This window comes from Grampus griseus (assembly GCF_964374135.1).
Source record: "Grampus griseus genome assembly, chromosome: 6".
Classification (NCBI taxonomy): Eukaryota; Metazoa; Chordata; class Mammalia; order Artiodactyla; family Delphinidae; genus Grampus; species Grampus griseus.
In genome coordinates this window covers 11,859,001-11,876,972 of record NC_139000.1, presented here as the reverse complement: position 1 = coordinate 11,876,972, position 17,972 = coordinate 11,859,001, and the positions used below count along the sequence as shown (strand labels likewise).

General features: G+C 38.0%; 1 protein-coding gene across 1 annotated transcript in view; it reads right to left on the bottom strand.

The window, feature by feature from the left end:
• Positions 1 to 17,972, bottom strand: part of STRBP (spermatid perinuclear RNA binding protein) — a 67,967-nt gene that overhangs the window by 39,035 nt on the left and 10,960 nt on the right. The window contains exons 4-9 of the mRNA XM_082655715.1: positions 15,932 to 16,076; positions 8,248 to 8,339; positions 7,616 to 7,711; positions 6,375 to 6,486; positions 5,610 to 5,707; positions 5,300 to 5,411 (exon numbers count right to left, since the gene is read on the bottom strand). Of these exons, the coding sequence (XP_082511841.1) occupies positions 5,300 to 5,411; positions 5,610 to 5,707; positions 6,375 to 6,486; positions 7,616 to 7,711; positions 8,248 to 8,339; positions 15,932 to 16,076 (655 nt within the window). The remainder of the gene's footprint in view (positions 1 to 5,299; positions 5,412 to 5,609; positions 5,708 to 6,374; positions 6,487 to 7,615; positions 7,712 to 8,247; positions 8,340 to 15,931; positions 16,077 to 17,972) is intronic.

Sequence of the window (17,972 nt, the reverse complement as noted above, 5' to 3'; positions counted from 1 at the left end):
TGAAGGGTCCACAGGACCTCTCTGTACTATCTTTGCAACTTCCTATGAATCTGTAATTATAGATAAAATGTTAAGGGGAACAAAAAGAGACTGCTGCTTTGTTGAGAACAGACAAGAGGGGCAAGGAAGACCAGATAGGGAAGATGCTGCAATAACAAGGGTAAGAGATGACAGCAGTTTAGGCCAGGATGGTAGCAGTGAAGAAATTAAACAGCTGAATACTGGACACACTTTGAAAGTAAAACAGCTAGGATTTCCTGATGGTTTGGATATGGGTGAAAGAAAGAGAAGATTCAAGGGTGAAGGTTTTTGGCCTGAGCACAGAGATGCATAGAGTTTCCAAAGACTGGGATGGTGATAACTATGGAAAGAACAGATGAGAAGCAGAGTAAGGACAGGACATCTTAAGCTTGAGATGTCTGTTAGACATCCGTGTGGAGACAGTGAGGAGACACTTGCATAGCTGGGGCTGAGGTCAAGGGCTGGGAGTCTAGAGTGAAGACATACATTTGGGAATCTTCACTGAACAGAAGGTACTTCAAGATGAGAGACTAGATAAGATCTCCTAAAGAGTCTAAATGGGTGTAAATAAAGAGAAATGGTCTGAGGCCTGTACCCTGGGATACTAATATTCAGAAATCAGGAAGATGAGGAAAAACAAAGACAGCTGAGGAAAGGGCAGTGGGATAGCAGACCCAAGATAAAGTAATGACCTAGAAGTCAAAAAAAAGTAGTATTTCACGCCAGAAAAAGTGTCTGACGGACTTCCCTGGTGGCAGATTGGTTAAGAATCTGCCTGCCAATGCAGGGGACACGGGTTCGTGCCCTGGTCCGGGAAGATCCCACATGCCGCGGGGCGGCTGGGCCCGTGAGCCATGGCCTCTGAGCCTGCGCGTCCGGAGCCTGTGCTCCGCAACGGGAGAGGCCACAGCAGTGAGAGGCCCACGTACCGCAAAAAAAAAAAAGAAATAAAAAGTGTCTGACAGTACCAAATGTTGTTGAGGATACAGAACAACAGGAACTTTCATACACTGCTGGTGGCAACATAAATTGCTATATATACCACTTCCTAGGTCATATACTGGTCCACAGTAACTCCTGGATCTATACTCCAGGAGGCATGAATAAGAAGGCTCCCAGCAACAATGTGGGTGGCTGCCAAAAAATAAGAAGAATCCTAATGTCCTTCAAAAGCACAATGGATAAGTTGTAGTATATTCATAATGGATACTATATAGGTATAAAAATGCACTATAGCTATATGCAATAACATGAATATATCCCAAACAATCCTGGACAGACAGACGTCAGTCACAAAAGATTAAACTCAATATGATTCCATTTCTAAAAAGTTCTAGGCAATATCCAATTAATTGTTTAAAAAGCACACAAAGGTGGAAAAGCTTTAAAGAAAATCAAGGAAACAATTATCAAAAAATCAGGAATCGCAGTTCATGGGGCACGGAGGTGATGTACAGGATAAATAAATGGCTTCTGAGAAGGTGACAATGTTCTGTTTCTTAACTAGGATGGTGATTATATGGAATTGTTAAATAATTACTTGTTTTTAAATTTATTTATTTATTTCTGGCTGTGTTGGGTCTTTGCTGCTGTGCGTGGGCTTTCTCTAGCTGTGGTGAGCAGGGGCTGCTCTTCGCTGAGGTGCGCGGGCTTCTCATTGCGGTGGCTTCTCTTGTTGTGGAGCACAGGCTCTAGGCATGCAGGCTTCAGTAGTTGCGGCTTGCGGGCTGTAAAGCACAGGCTCAGCAGTTGTGGCGCACGGGCTTAGTTGTTCCGTGGCATGTGGGATCTTCCCGGACCAGGGCTCGAACCAATGTTCCCTGCATTGGCAGGTGGATTCTTAACCACTGTGCCACCAGGGAAGCCCAAAATAATTACTTTTTAAATGATAAATATTTTATACTTTTATATATACGTGCCATATCTCATAACTAAATATACCAGAAATAAGTGTTCATCTGTGTCCAGTGTTGCTGAAAAGCTGCCTAAGATGAGTACTGAAAGCTAACCACTGAACGCAATAACGTGAAGGTCACAGGACAGACTTAGGTAGAGTGACAAGGAAGAAAGGCTGATTAGAATAAGTTGTGTTTTTTTTTTAACTTATTAATTTATTTTTGGCTGTGTTGGGTCTTCATTGCCGTGCGCAGGCTTTCTCTAGTTGTGGTGAGTGGGGGCCACTCTCCGTTGCGGTGCGCGGGCTTCTCATTGTGGTGGCTTCTCTTGTTGCGGAGCACAGGATCTAGGAGCAAGGGCTTCAGTAGTTGCAGCATGTGGGCTCAACAGTTGTGGTTCGTGGGCTCTAGAGCACAGGCTCAGTAGTTGTGGCGCACAGGCGTAGTTGCTCCACAGCATGTGGGATCTTCCCGGACCAGGGCTCAAACCCGTGTCCCCTGCACTGGCAGGCGGATTCTTAACCACTGCGCCACCAGGGAAGCCCCTAGAATAAGTTTTAAAGAAAGTGTGGAAAAGGAGAAAGAAACAATAGGCCACTCTTTCTGAAGGTACTGCTATAAAGGGGAGCAGAGAAATGGGAGGAAGCTGCAGAATCAAGGGGGAGTTAAGCTTTGTCTTTCAAATGGGAGGCATTATAGCAGGTTTTTATGCTGATGAGAATGATCCAGTAGAAAAGCAGAAAAGGAGGAAATGACGCTGGTGAGGAAAGAAAGAACTGCTAGAATAATGTCCATTTGTAGACAAAAGGGAATGTGATATAGTGGACAAGCAGAAAGGCTGGTCTTTATTCGGTCAAGGGAGGGAAAGCAAAGCGCATGAGTACTTAGAGCAAATAAGGTCATCAGACGAGAGGGAGGCCTGGGGAGGGAAGTGTGAAATGACAGAAGATTTGCAACAGCTGTCTAGGAAAACTGGGGAACTCTAGACTTTACAGGATGATTTCCAGCCAACACAAACAGTCTACTTAAGGTTAATGTCTGAAACTTAAAGGGAAAACAGTTAAGATGACTATGTATTTTTTTCTCCAACGATGTCCAACAACCTGGTGTAGGCACACAGTTGGATTTCAACCAGAGTTGTCAGGAAGACAGGATCAACAAAGTGAAGGTATATGCTAGGGCGTGATTATTAATGACAGACCACGTGAATATAAGCAGAGAAGGGACAGAAGTGAGTACATGAGGAAGGAGAGGGACTAAGAAAAGTTAACAGAATCAATGGTGAGGTTCGAGAATTGGGGCAGGAGGACTGCTCCTGACAGTATGATGATGAGAGGCGGTTTACAAAGTGGGATTCTTGAGAATGAATTAGGGAGATGGCACAGGTACAGTTATAGAAGACAAGGTCTAGGATATGTCCACAGAATGGGCACCTGAGGTAAGGTAGAAAACAAGGTATTTGTGGGAGAAGAAGTCAAGGAATTAAGAAGTCAAAATTCTGAAAAAAAAAAAAATCATCTAAATGCATATTGAAATCACCAAGAATTCTAAGAATAAAGTTTAAAAGCAAATGTCAGGAGGCTAGGTGGTAAAAACATGAAAGTATGAGGAAGACTGCAGCAAGTGTCTGGAGGCAATGACCTTGGCTCCCTCATCTGATAGCTAAGGCACAGAATGTGTAGGTGACCTGCCCAAGTCATGTAGCTAGTAACTGACAGGGCTCAAATGGAAACACCAACTGTCTGGTTCTATTTTAAGCTATAAATTGACAGACCAGCAGTTCCCAAACTCTTGAGAAAGACTGTTGATGTTAAAAACAAAACAAAACAAACAAAAAAAAAAACCATAAAAAACTGTCACGTTAACAATAGATATACTTTTACTATCTAGAGAAAGAAAAAATACAAAACCCAAAGAACTGCTATGAATTCAGTGACTGAAATAAAAATTTTCATTATTAACCATAAGAATCTACACATATATTTGAGACATATTTATTCAATCATTTATTATATATTTATTCAGTCATTCAATCCAGAGACATGGTTATGTGAATCTCTTTCAAAAATTCTTTGCTGCTGTGTGAGCACCCTCTGGAAGAAAACAGCTTTCATTCCACAACATTTCTTGAGCATTGGTTTTGTAATAGTTATGTGGTGAGGTCTGGAGGATTCCTTACCCTTGAGGAGTTTACAGTGTCAGGCAGTGATTCTCAAACTTTTCAGTCTCAAGACCACTTTACCCTCTTAAAAAATTATTGAGCACCCAAAAAACTTTGTTTTGTGGGTAATATCTATCAATATTTAGCATATTAGAAGTTAAAACAAAAAAATTTTAATGCAATATACAAAAAATTTCATTAGCCATCAGAGTGACGATGCCATCACAGGTCATATACAGCTTCTAGACAACTGTACACTCATGAAAGACAGAGTGGAAAGGGTGAAAAAACAAAGCCTTAGTATTACTATGAAATAATTTTGATCTGGTGGACTCCCTGAAAAGTCTTTAGACCCACTGGAATTCCAGTGTTTAAATAAATAGATTGGGCCATTCCACTATTTTTGTCATATCAAAATTGTTAGAATAATAATATCATTTGTGGTAGGTGGGTTGTCCCAGGTGAAAATATGGTGTTAAACATCCCACCTTCTAGTATAAATAGAGATGAAGGAAGGAAGGGAGGGAGGGAGGGAGGGAGGGAGGAATGTTTTTTGTGGCATAATGAGAAGAGTAAGTGGATTTGCATTTGAGTATCTACTGTTTCCAGGCACTGAATTGAGCATTTTAATCTGACAACAGCCAATAAGGTTGGAATAATATCAGTACATAAAGTGATGAACTAATCGCTCAAGAGCTAAAGCTAGTAAGCAGGGGCGCTATGACTGGAACCAGGTCACACTGACACTAACGCCTGTGCTCTTTCTGCTGAAACTCTAATCTGAGTTCACACAGACTAGTACAAATGGAAGACAGTCCTGAATTTTCCAATACACTTTTCTCCTCCTCTATGTTTTTGTTTTCTCTTTCTTGGTTACATTAACACTTCCAAGTATGACAAGATCATCAAACTGATGAGTGACCGTGACAACGTCTCCTCCTCGCTTGTGACTTTTCTCTTCGCCTCAGACCAGCGGTTCTCAAAGTGTTGTCCCTAAGTCTATGCAGTAATGGAATCTGATCAACATAGCCAAATGAGTTCGTCACTAATAAGAATAAATGACAGCAAGCTGATGTCACTAATGGGATGGAAGAAAACCAATAAACGTTCTTATATGACTTGGGTTAAAAATTAAGTTCTCTCAGCTCTAACAAGAGACGCATCCCATGGCCATCTCCATCACTGCACACATCCAACCCCAATAAAAAACTTGCACACTCACCTTCTTTATCAGTAACTGACCAGGAATATTTCTGAAAAGGCTTACTAGATGGAAGGGGGTCCATTTCCAGCACTTTATAAATCTGGCCAAAGGCTGATAGTCTGAGTGCATGCTAAAGAACAAAAGATTGTATTTATTCAAATTTCAAATGTTTCATTCATAAAGCCCTTAGAACATCTAGCTAAAAACACATTCATCAAATACTATTATTATGATGACAAAAGTCCCTAACAGCAGGCAAGAATAAAGTGTTTAAATAAATTACATGATATCCCTCTAATAGACCACAGTGATATGGCCCATCTCATACCTGTGCACTGTGGGTAATATCTTCTTTTTGTTGGATGGTCATATAGCTCAGAGCATCTGTTGGGTCCCTCTCGCAAGGATCATGAAGACCAGGACCCCCTTTAGCAAAGGCAAAAGAAAAACTCAAGTATCATTCAGAACTGAGTTTAGAATTCAATAAACTAACACAAAATAGAAAGAAAAGAATGGAGAGAAAAAGAAAAAAACAACTAAGGAACGAGGTTAAAAATCTCCTCAATTTAAATGGAGTAAAAAGGACACTCATTTTCAGTATGTTAGCATATAAATGTCCTTATTTTACTAGAAGTCACTTGTATATCTAAGGTCGAAATTGGGTTTTAACTCTGAGAATTTAGAAATGGCATGATGAATCATCCCAAATCTTTAAAGGGATTACATATGGAAAATAAGACCAAATTTAATTTTTCCAAATTAATCACCAGATTGCAAACAGAATGAACTTCATACATTTTAACTCAACATAAACATTTTCAAATTCAAAGCTCTAGGTGAAGCAAATTCATAGCAGACACAATATCTTATTAGTACCTTTTATGTTAGTACATATGGAACATAAATTACAATTATTGAGAGAGAGTTTTATGGCACTTCTCCAACATTCAAGCATTCTAGTTGCTAAAATTCCAAGAAAAACAACTCCTACACATCATTTCCCTGGGCAGAGGACAAACTTAGCACATAATAGAAAACTAAACTAAAATGAAATTTTTCTGATTCTTCTGCCTCCACAGTTTGAAACCCTTACCAGGAAGTAGAATTCCAGATGCCAAACACTCCATTACTCGTCTCAAGGCCTCCCCAGCGCCCAAAGGTCTATTACAAGTACCTATAGACTTTTCACATATAAGCTCTAGTGGCTAGAAGATATTAAATTACAAATTAGTACATGCACCAAGTGTTAAAAGGATTCCAGTTAAATGTGAGCTGACATTTCTATCTACAATGGAGGCCAAAAAGGTTAAAGTCCATTTAACATTTAGGGCCCAATTAACTTTTCCCACTTGATTATCAACTTTTACCCCAGCCAGAGTGTTTAAATCAACCATTTTTGAGATAATATATTCAGAAGACATTTTGTCACCAAAACTTTATTTTTATTTACCCTGAAAGGATTACTTAAGAAACTGCAGTCATCTAATTGACTTAACAAAGTTTTAACAAGCCTTCATATAGGTTAGTAATAGCCAATAAATAATCAGTGTTCAAACCCAGCCCACCTATATCTCCCACTTAACCTAGGAAGCACTCAAACCACAGTAAGACTTCATTTCAGACATCCTGCCCCAACTATTACAACTGGAATTAAAGAAGGACCAAATCTCCATATTTAATAAACTAAAAACTCACGATGCCAATATCTAATAATTGCTAAATTAATTTAAAATGACCCTTTTATAGCTTTATTTGTTTTATAATGTTCTTTATTGGGTCTTAATTGGTTCAAGCAAAATAATTTCCAAATTAAGTAAGTTTGGCAATATACATTATAAACTACAGTTAAGTGTACTATTCACCTGACTTCAATTACTAATATGAACTTATTTTTAAGTGTCTATACTCAAAGAGAAAGAAAAAGAGGGTAAGGGAGCCTTACACTGGTTTACCAGGTAATTTTTACTTTAAACGGAAGTAGCACTGAAAGAGAAACGTGCCAGTCACGCAGGCTTTCCTGGGCAGTAGGTGAAGAATAATCAACCATCAGTGCAGAGTGAAGTGCAGGAAGACACTTACTTTTAACAGGTATAGAAACTGTTTGTCAGAAAAAATAGCTCAGTCTGTATAGTATGAATATGATGAAGTAGAAAAGTTATATTCATAAAAAAGAATTCATATAAAAAGATCCATAATTTTTTTCCAGAACAAAAATAGATAATGCACACCTTAGCTAACTCAGAATATAGCCATTTTACAGTAACATATAATTTCTAGAGGATTTCCTCTAACTATAGCTTCAGAATGTGCTTTTAATCATATTTAAGTACTTACCCATCCTTTTAATGGTGCCCATGTGGGGACTCTGTTGCACAAATCACGCAGAATTCGGAGGACAATTACGCATGATTTTAATCCATTTGCCCTTGCCTAAAACAAACGAAATGGTTCCAATATCCCTGTTGAAATCCACCCTTAATTTTAAGGACACTGATCACGGATAGGTTCTTTAAAATGAATACTAATTAGTTAGTCATTCATAAATTGTCAAGTAAACAAAAAAATCAAGTTCTTAAGAGTAGTAAAATTATGGTTTAGAAAGGCAGGTTTTAAAGTAAAGGAAGCATATTATTAAAGTCACTTTTATAGCCTCATGGCAACCCCATTTCCAGGCAACTCTGTCTGAACTTTTAGCTTTTCTCACCCCATGTTTGGATTTTATAAGCTATCATCTGAAATTCAGAGTACTAAGCCAAAAAGGCTCATGTGATAATTAAATATCACTAACTACAGGAGAAGCTATACTGGGCACTTTACCTAAATTAAAGCATTTGCTCCTACAATAACCCTAAGAGGCAGAGAGCACCCCTGTTTTATATATTACACAGAAACCATTAAGAGGCAGGTGTTCCAAATGAAACCTGCACAAGGCTACAATAACAGTAAGATAATAACAAAGAGCCAACCTGAAACCATTTGGCATGTCGAAGAGACGCCAAGGCGTTCAGGCATTTCTGCCTGTCCAATAAGTCCGGAGGATCTTTCATCGCAACCTTTTCTAATGGGAAAATGGGATAAAGAGAGACAGATACAGTTTGACCAAGGGGTTCCTGTCAAATTACCAAACGATAAAAATAAAAAGAAGAGTAGCATTTGAGTGAACTAATAAGACTCCCAGAAGATTTCAGGTTTTGGCTTTGTTGCTTTCTTTTTAAATTATGTGCACTATGATTACTTAAGTAAACAGTCAACAGAGCCATTCTGCACACAAGTCCAACAGGAGCACAAAGGCATTCGTTCAGTAAACAAATCAATGACCACTGCTACATCCAATCTGGGATCTTATTAAGCATGTATATAACACCACAGGGCACAAAATAGGTACATAGCACTTTTTCCTTTGGCAGGGGACAAAGAGTGGCAATCTGGGACCACGAGCAATAACAATTTTTCGCTATAGAAGGGATTTTAATCACTAATCAATTCTTAAGGAAAATTAGGGCTCTCTTAGGTCATCAATCTGAGATATACTAAGAATACACTGAGCATGGCAATTTTATTTTTTTACAACTGAATAAACTCATCCAACAAGATAACCATTAATAGAAACTTTACCCCACTGATGAGAACTCTGCCAGTGTTACCTTGGAGTTTTCTAATTATTTCTTTTCTAAACCAAAATTATTAAAACTACAAATATGAAAAACACTGAAATACACTTCAAGTTTTACACAGCTTTTTTTCAAAAAGCAGCAAAAAATACTATCTAAGTACAACTATTTGACTTGCCTTAACATTTCAAAGTTGGATTAGATGGCCCAGAGCAGCAAAATTAAGAACTCAAATGTGTGATTAGTGACAAACATCCACATTCGAGAAGCTGTCACAAGATACTAAACCCACGTTTAGACAGCCAAATTCATTTCCTCTAAGCCACTAGGAAGTGGGTTTTTAAACTTTTGAAGACTTGGTGCATTACTTAAATGCATACAACATACAAATGTTTCTTGGAGAACAATTCTTTGACTAATCCAATTAAGTCATATTCACCATCCTCTTTTAAGAACTCTCTTAGCAAGTCCACCAACACTCCTTCCTGGTATAATCATGACAGTCACAAACTCAGCAGTATGTCTATGTGGGCTTTCCTTATTGGCTGCAACACGTAAAGGCTGAAGTGCTACACACTTATTTTTTGACCAGGCGAGCTCTACAGCAGATACTTGCATTGTTTCACATTAATCTCTGCCAACAAATTCAAAACACGGGGTTTCATTTCATCACCCCTTTTTACTCATTAAATGGAAAGCCTCAAAAAGAACTGTTAATGTTTTTATTTATAAACATAAGCAAACATACTATGGGTACTTATTTCATAGGTGATCTAGTTCCTGGCCTTGCTTAATTATGTCTTTTTAATGACACAAAGCATACAACTCACTCATTTTCATGTTTATATGTGAAAATGTTTAACTGTGGTCAATACAAGCATCTGTGTATAAAGCTGACGTACAAGGTAGCACAAACTACTGTAAATGAACAATTAGGATCTCTTAAAAGTTAGACATGACAAAGGTTGACTGACTGCTAAATAATGTAATCCCAAGAAAAGGTATGGACCGTGCTTATTTTTTAGGACTTCAATCTTTAAGTTAAGAGTAAAGCAAACTAAGTTTTATTCTATCATTGTATCAAGTAGGAGTATTTGGAAGCGGAGGGTCAATGGAAGAAGGGAGTGAGTCAGAGGAAGTTTGGATAGGAAAAGACAAGGCAAAACAACTCTTTGAACTTTCTGATACTTTCGTCCAGTGAACAGAGCTTGTAATTAACATCTGCTCATCACCACAGAGACATTTTTATTTAATGGCAAAAATGTTTAGACAAATTCTTTCATTCCCAAAGTCAGATTATATCCATTAATTCTTATTAAAAAATAAAAATAAAAATACTGACATCTGCTTGCTACAGACAGTCAACATTTGGAGGCAGCAGATTCTACTAAAAAGAGATGAAAGGGACAGGCAGTGAACAGAAGACTTCCACTGGATTCCTTTTTATATCACCATCACAATGGCCATGTTTCTTTTCTTCATGCTCTGACCATCAAAAAGTCAAAAGATCCAAAATGTTTCAATATTCATGAGGTGGGAAACAGCAGAGGAGATGTAATCATTTATCTTATTTTATCTTCTTCAAAGTTTCTTATTTTAAAACTATATAAATTTATATGGCACTGCAGTGCTACTTATAAGCCCTGCTTGCCTATTTCCTTTATATAATTAATTACATAGTTTTTTATATTTTCATTCATTAAAAAAAATAACTTACTTAATGTGGCAATCACAGGATTGTTGCTGGAAAAACACTGCTACTTCTCAAAGAAGAACCTCAAGTTTAACATTTCTGTGTGAACTTTAACATAGATGTTTCAATTTTGCGGGGAAGCAAAGCTTTTCTGATAAAAAGGCATCTTGGAGTCTTTAACTTAGAAACAATGGAACTGTGAGCCATTTCATTTTTTCCTACAGTGACCAGTAAAACAGATAGGGGATAGCAACAAAAATGACAAAAGCAAAGAAAACAGCTTTTTAAAAACTTCACTGCTCAGTAACCTGGTATCAGGGCATGAAGGTACATAAAACATTCAAAACAATGGAAGCACTGAAAAGAAGTCTATTATGCCTAACTTCATTTATTTGGTTAGAAGTTAGATCAGTGACCAGAAACACACCGTATGGCAGGAAATGCTGGTCAGTTTCCCTCCATCCCTTACATGCAAGCTAACTCTTTGCCCGTTCACAAAAACACTAGCCTGGAGATGGGGTGGGGAAAAGCCAGAACATGACTGTGTTAAATAGGATTTCTGTGCCTGGAACCTGGGCTCTTCAAAGGTAAAATAACCAAGCTGAGTTATCACGAAGGCCTCCTTAACATTTCAAAGTTGGAATGAAGCTGAGCTACTGAGCTGACAGCATTTCCAGGGTAGCCCGAAGATACTCATGCAGTCCCTTCTCCTAATTCCTTGAGGCTTTGCGGAGAGCAGACATTATGCTTCAAGTCACTGCCCGTGCGAAATCTCAGGCCACAATAATGTGAACAAGTAAATGTAGCACTAGGGTAAAACAGAGCACTGTTCTCCTACTTTATGGTAGAAACATCACTAGATATCACTTTTCTTCAGTGCCTCAGTAGGCAGTGAGCCACTGGAAAGATAGTGGCTACAGGTTTGCACTGGATAATGTAGGTCTAGCAGCTGGGGAAGGCAGGAAAATAAAGCCTGCAGCATTGTTATAAATCCTAGTTGTGATCTCTGGACTGGTCTGCCACCTAGCAGGACTCATGCTAGCGAACTTCTGCCAAAAAGCATCAGAAGTTCACACTGGCACAAATACGGAAAAGGGACTCTCGGGCAGCTTCTCTGTGAACCCCTGAGAATCTATCTTCATACTGAGGGCTGCGGTTTATCTTAGCCTTAGCCACAAGTGCCTCTGTAGTTTCCCTATCCACTTGGTTTCAAATTGCACTGTAAATACAATAAGCAGCTGGATTTATCAGCCTCATAGCAAATATACTTCTGGTTTAAAATCACAAGCACCAAAAGAAGCTTAGACTGTGTGATGCTCAGAATAACTAAATCAGCTAAGATGCTCCTATGATCATCCTAGATAGTAACTGGACTTAAGAGTCAGAGGAAACGGGTAAAACGTGAGACTTTCTTCATTTATACAACAGTACAATTATCTACCTCATAGAACTGTTGTGAGGGTTCAAATAAATCATATATGAGAAAGTGCTTATAACACAGTATGTTATAAAATACCTTAACAAAGCTAAATCTTCAATATATATTACTTGAATTCTGAGATGTCCACTGTTAATGCTTCTTGCATACCAGACAGTTCTATTTGATCAGATAATATGCTAGCTACAAAAATTCATTTAACAGATTTTCTTTTGATTGCCTACTAAGTATTAGGTACCACTCCAGGTGCTAGGGATAAAGGACAGAGGTAGGGAAAAAGACACCTGTCTCAATGAATCATAAACTTTATAGTAAGAGAGCTCATTATTAGCACTGCAGCAAATACAGTATACTGATTCCAATACTACACTTCAATGGCTATTTATGAGTTTAACTGTGTTTACGTTCACTTCTTCAGACCTATCATGTACATATTATTCTCACTGTGAACTCAAGGCACTTTGAGTAGATGAGTTTGTGCTGTGACATTTTTTAGTAAGCTGAGTAACTACTACTATTTACTAAGCAATCGCTTTGTGCTGAGTATCGTACAGGTTACATTACATAAATTCTCTCATGTAACAACTTTCTAAAGTATTCATTACCCACATTTTAAAATAAAGAAACCTGTCCAAGGTCACAGAGTAATAGTTAATGGAGTTTAAGAATCAAACACTTGGCTGCCAGGCACCAAGGTCTGTGCTTTTTCTCCTGTGCCTTCTTTAGCAGGAAGCATGTAGTTATGGGGAATGGTTATTCTACAGGGCCTTCAAGTAAAGGGTTAGAATATGGAAAAAAGACTGGCGGCACAGGAGAACTCTCACCTGTGAAACATTAAACCACACCAAAGAGATTCACTATGTACTCTGGCCACTGAAAATCTAAACAGTGATTTGAAACGAGTAGTTAGATAGATCCACTTCTGCAGAGACAACCCTGAGGAGGTAAGTGTGATGCTCTTCACCTGTCCCAGTCCTCCAGTTCTGCCTGCTCTCGGACATTTTTTCCCTTTTTTGATTTTACCCAAATATGTGGCAAGTGAAGAGAGGGAAGAGAAAGACATAAGGTATGTATTGTGAACAGCCTGTTTGTTTTGTGGGAGGGGAGAAATTGAAATTCTATAGGAAAATGTCTCCCAAAAAGTTACAATGCCTATTTTTTTAAACTCTGAGAAAGAAAATGAACGCAGATTTTTTTAAAGAGATCTCTCTTAAACTCAGAAATCCCTGGAACCCAAATGAATCTTGTGCTTTCACCCCATGCAGCTGAAAAGAACTGCATCAAGGCAAGAGGAGCCATCTGGTGTGATAAAACAAATCCTACAGAATTGTATAGCCCAGATCTCAAATGCTTAGTTATACTGGATCCTCAAAGTTGCCCAGGAATACAAAAAACTGCTAATGCAGATCAAAAAACCTCTTGACAGGGACTTCCCCGGTGGCGCAGTGGTTAAGAATCCGCCTGCCAATGCAGGGGACACGGGTTCGATCCCTGGTCCAGGAAAATCCCACATGCTGCGGAGCAACTAAGCCCGTGCCACAACTACTGAGCCTGCGCTCTAGAGCCCACAAGCCACCACTACCGAATCCCGCACACCCTAGAGCTTGCACACCGCAACTACTGAGCCTGTGTGCCGCAACTGAAGCCGTGTGCCTAGAGACTGTGCTCTGCAACAAGAGAAGCCACTGCAATGAGAAGCCCGCAATGAAGAGTAGCCCCCACTTGCCACAACTAAAGAAAGCCCATCCGCAGCAACAAAGACCCAACGCAGCCAAAAATAAATTAAAAATTTTAAAAAAACAAAACTTTGACAAAGTCCAAATTAGACAAAATGGGCAAATTATAAGAGATAACAAGCGAGTCAACAGGGCAGTGAGGTTAAGGAAAACGGCAAAGCAAATCTTTCTGCCATTTAAAAGGAGAGGAAGTAACGTGTAAATCATTAGATCCAAGCTGATTCTTTCATCTTACCTGATCCCACACAATTATGCTAACATCATCTGATGAGATTCATATTATAAAGAGGTCTTGGGATCCTTTAGTAACCCAAACACCTTGAATAGAGACTATAACTCTCCTACTCTCCTACAAATTCCATTCTGTAATAACTAGTCTTCTAGTAAGGGTGCAATATTCTAAGAATCTGTTTTCAGGTTCTCTGAACATAAAGTTATAAAGGCAACAGACTAAGCTTAAGGGCATCACTGAAAACTGATAAAATCCCATGTAAGTGCACAAAGCCATGGGGAAAAAGAAGCCTGATATTCTCAATACTTTTAAAGTAATGGAAGGGATGTCTACAGCTACAAGCAAACATTATCCAGTTTTCGGCAATTTCAAATCTAGACAAATCTAGCCTTTGGCAACTTCAATCTTCTTTCATCTCTCTATACTCAAAGAATTTTTAATAATATCTATAATTATAACTATACTTAGAAATGGTTAGTTTTACACTAGAGGGTCAAGAGAACACAGCTTACCAGAATTAACAGAATTATCTTGATACTTCAGAAATCATTTTATAGTTCTACAGTTAATGGTGAACTGTAAAGCTGTTAAAGAAATTAAGCCATTTAAGATTGGTTCTTCAGAGGTGTTAGAGATACTATATGCAGCCAAAAAAAAAAAGTACAGGCATAAACCTAATTATAGATAGGATGCATTTTAATTTTAAGCTATGACTCATAAATGTGTCTAGTTTATATCCGTCGGGTATGGTATAGCTGATTTTAGTTACCCCAGAAGACTTTTTACAAAAGGAGTCTATCACTTTTACTTTAAGAAATCCTGAGTCATGTCTGCCAAAACTCGAAATTCTAACATCTCTGGTAAATGTGTCTTTTTCTTCCTTTATCATCAACTTGAAATAAATTAAGACACTAACCAATACTTCTTGCTGCACTGGTATTTCAGGTAGGGGAGTAAGCAATGGAACCTGCTGAATGTCTAGTGATGAAAAAACAGCAACAGGGAGTCCCCCCCACCCCACGTTGGTCCAGTTAAGCCGCATTGCCTCTAAATTGTCATGATAGGGAGGGGCCAGTTGGTCAAAGGTCTGACACGGGAAATATCACATGGCAAGTTTCTAGTGACAGGACTGAGAGGCAGTAACAAGCTAATGTGAAAGGATAAAAATATCAAAAAAGAAACCCAGCTCCATCATTACTTCTCAAAACTGAAGAGATTTATCACTCTTTTGTACGATGACATTGCCATGCAGAAATTCTTTTCAACTTCAGAAGAAAGTTAGTTTAAAGCATGATTCCCACACATATAAAATTTTAAATGTTAACAGGATCACAAACCTCCTAGAAAAGAAATTTACTGAAGATTATTTATTAAAAAAAAAATCAGTCCCCCAATTTGTATCTCTTACATTATAAAACATTTACACTTAGGCAATTAGATAAAGCATAATTCTTAAGAGGTTATATAGTTATTAGAAGTCAAGAGAGATGTGCAAATGAGTAACTTGACACAATAAGCGAGTAAATTTGAAAATAATACTGTTTTGAACCACATTTAAGCCTAAAATCAGACCTAATAACCAAGCCACACAGAATAGGTTGGCTGATACCAATAACACTGCAATACTAGACAAAGTAAAACAGAACACCAAAACAGTATAAAAATTAAAGTGGATTTAAGACCAACATGATAAGCACAGGTTTTTGAATTAATTAACGTATCTTATATTTCCAATATAAACATTTTTGTAAAATACAGTGATTGTGTAAATAAAGCTGCTTAAAATACTATAAGTGGCGTAAAACAAATGAAGACAGGTATTTCTTAAATCCATAAAACAATTAACATAGCATTCAAGAGAGTGCTTATGTGAACAAAACAAATATATATTTATATATATACATCTATCTATATATATATATATATATACACATGTGTACCTCCGTCCTTCTTCTCCAATTCGTCCCTAATTAGAGGGGAAGTAAGTATCACCTTCAAAGTTAGCGTGGGTTCTTTTGTATTCCGAATTATAATAGATGCCTCATCTACACATTGTTCCACTTGATATTTCTCTTCTGTGAGTTTCTGAAAGTCACAGAGATTTCAAAAATACCCAATTAATTAAAACTTCAAAAAATGAATGATTGCCCCTTAAGTTTTTAAATGTTATTAACGATTAGTATTACTGTGCTAAAAGAGCAAATAGTCTTTAACTAGTTCTTTAGTGTAGAGGTAACATTTTTCTCTCCTCCCAACTTACCAGCAAATCCTTTCTCCATCCCTCAAATAGCAACCACAATGTCAATCATCTATACAATTATTAAACAACATTTAAAACCATTCTTTCTAATATTTGAAAATGAAAGTTACCAAAAGCATCATTATATGAGAAAAGGTAAATTATTGTTCTTGAAATTATTACAGAGGACAAGTATAGAATAATAAACTCCCAGTTTAGAGAGCATTCCCAGCAGTTTATTATTCTATAATTGTTCCTCTGTACCGGTCCGTGGCCTGTTAAGAACCAGGCTGTACAGCAGGAGGTAAGTGGCGAGCAAGCAAGGGAAGCTTCATCTGCTCCCCCCCATCGCTCATATTACTGCCTAAACCATTGCCCCCCATGCACCCCCATGGAAAAACTGTCTTCCACAAAACCGGTCCCTGGTGCCAAAAAGGTTGGGGACCACTGCTCTAAACTGATAACTTTTTGATAGGACAGCCTAAACAGGAACTCCTACTTGCTAAGAACTTATAAGATTAGATAGGTTTTTATATAAGATTATGTATATTTTTAAAGAAAATCAAGTAAGAATGAATAAAAAAGGATCTCTGCACAGTCACTCATCAGCAAAAAAGTTAATATAAACAAGTAACTAACTTCCTAACAACAGGTCTCAGAGATCATTCAAGTGAGACCTTCTTCAGGGCAAGTCATCTGACATCCACAGGGAAATGTACATTGCTTCTTTTAACATACAATTATACACATACAAAAAATAATCACCAATTAGAATCATATATTGTTATATTTAACGTATCATTAAAGTTAATAGTTTAATAAGTTGTGCAGGGCCATTCTTGGTGGTGAAATTTAGTATCTATTATCTGACATAAATAGCTGAACGGTAACACTCCTGGGTCTCTGCTCATCACCGAGCATTGAAGGAACTAAAAGCCATTTATATAAAACCAGCATTTTACCATTAAACATCCCAAAAAAGACAGAAAATAGAAAATTCATTACCTTAATTTTGAACAGAGGAAACCAAGGAAGGGAAAAGCCACACAGTGGCTAGAAAAACCAGAACTAGAATACAGAGAAAAAGCAGAAAACGGCTCACATTCATTTTGCCACTATAAGAGTATTAAAGATGTATCAGAGAAAAAGCAAACTAAATTTTTCAATTTAGTTTGAAATTGCAAGTAAATTTCAATGGTCCAGTGATTAAGAATCCAACTTCCAATGCAGGGGACGCGGGTTCGATCTCTGGTCGGGGAACTAAGATCCCACATACCACAGGGCAACTAAACCTGCACGCTCTAGAGCCTGCACACCACAACTAGAGAGTCCACATGCCACAACTACTGAGCCCACGTGCCACAACTAGAGCGCCCACAGCCACTAGAGAGTCCACGTGCTGCAATTACTGAGCCCATGCGCCACAACTAGAGAGAAGCCCACGTGACACAATGTAGAGCCCGCACACCACACTAACACCCGACACAGCCAGACAGATAGATAGATAGATAAAATATTTTAAACGATAAAATTTAAAAAAATAAAAAATAGGTCTCATGTATATGTCTTAAAAAAAAATTATACATGCAGATCACCATAAGACACATCCAAAGTAATAAACATATGGTATGAGTTTTGGGCTAGACTAATTCTAAGTGATTCTGGTTTTGGTCATCCTTCTCCCTTGCTCAAGGAAGTACTAAAATCACCCTAGAAAAGAGTATGTAGAGAAAAGGTAAGGT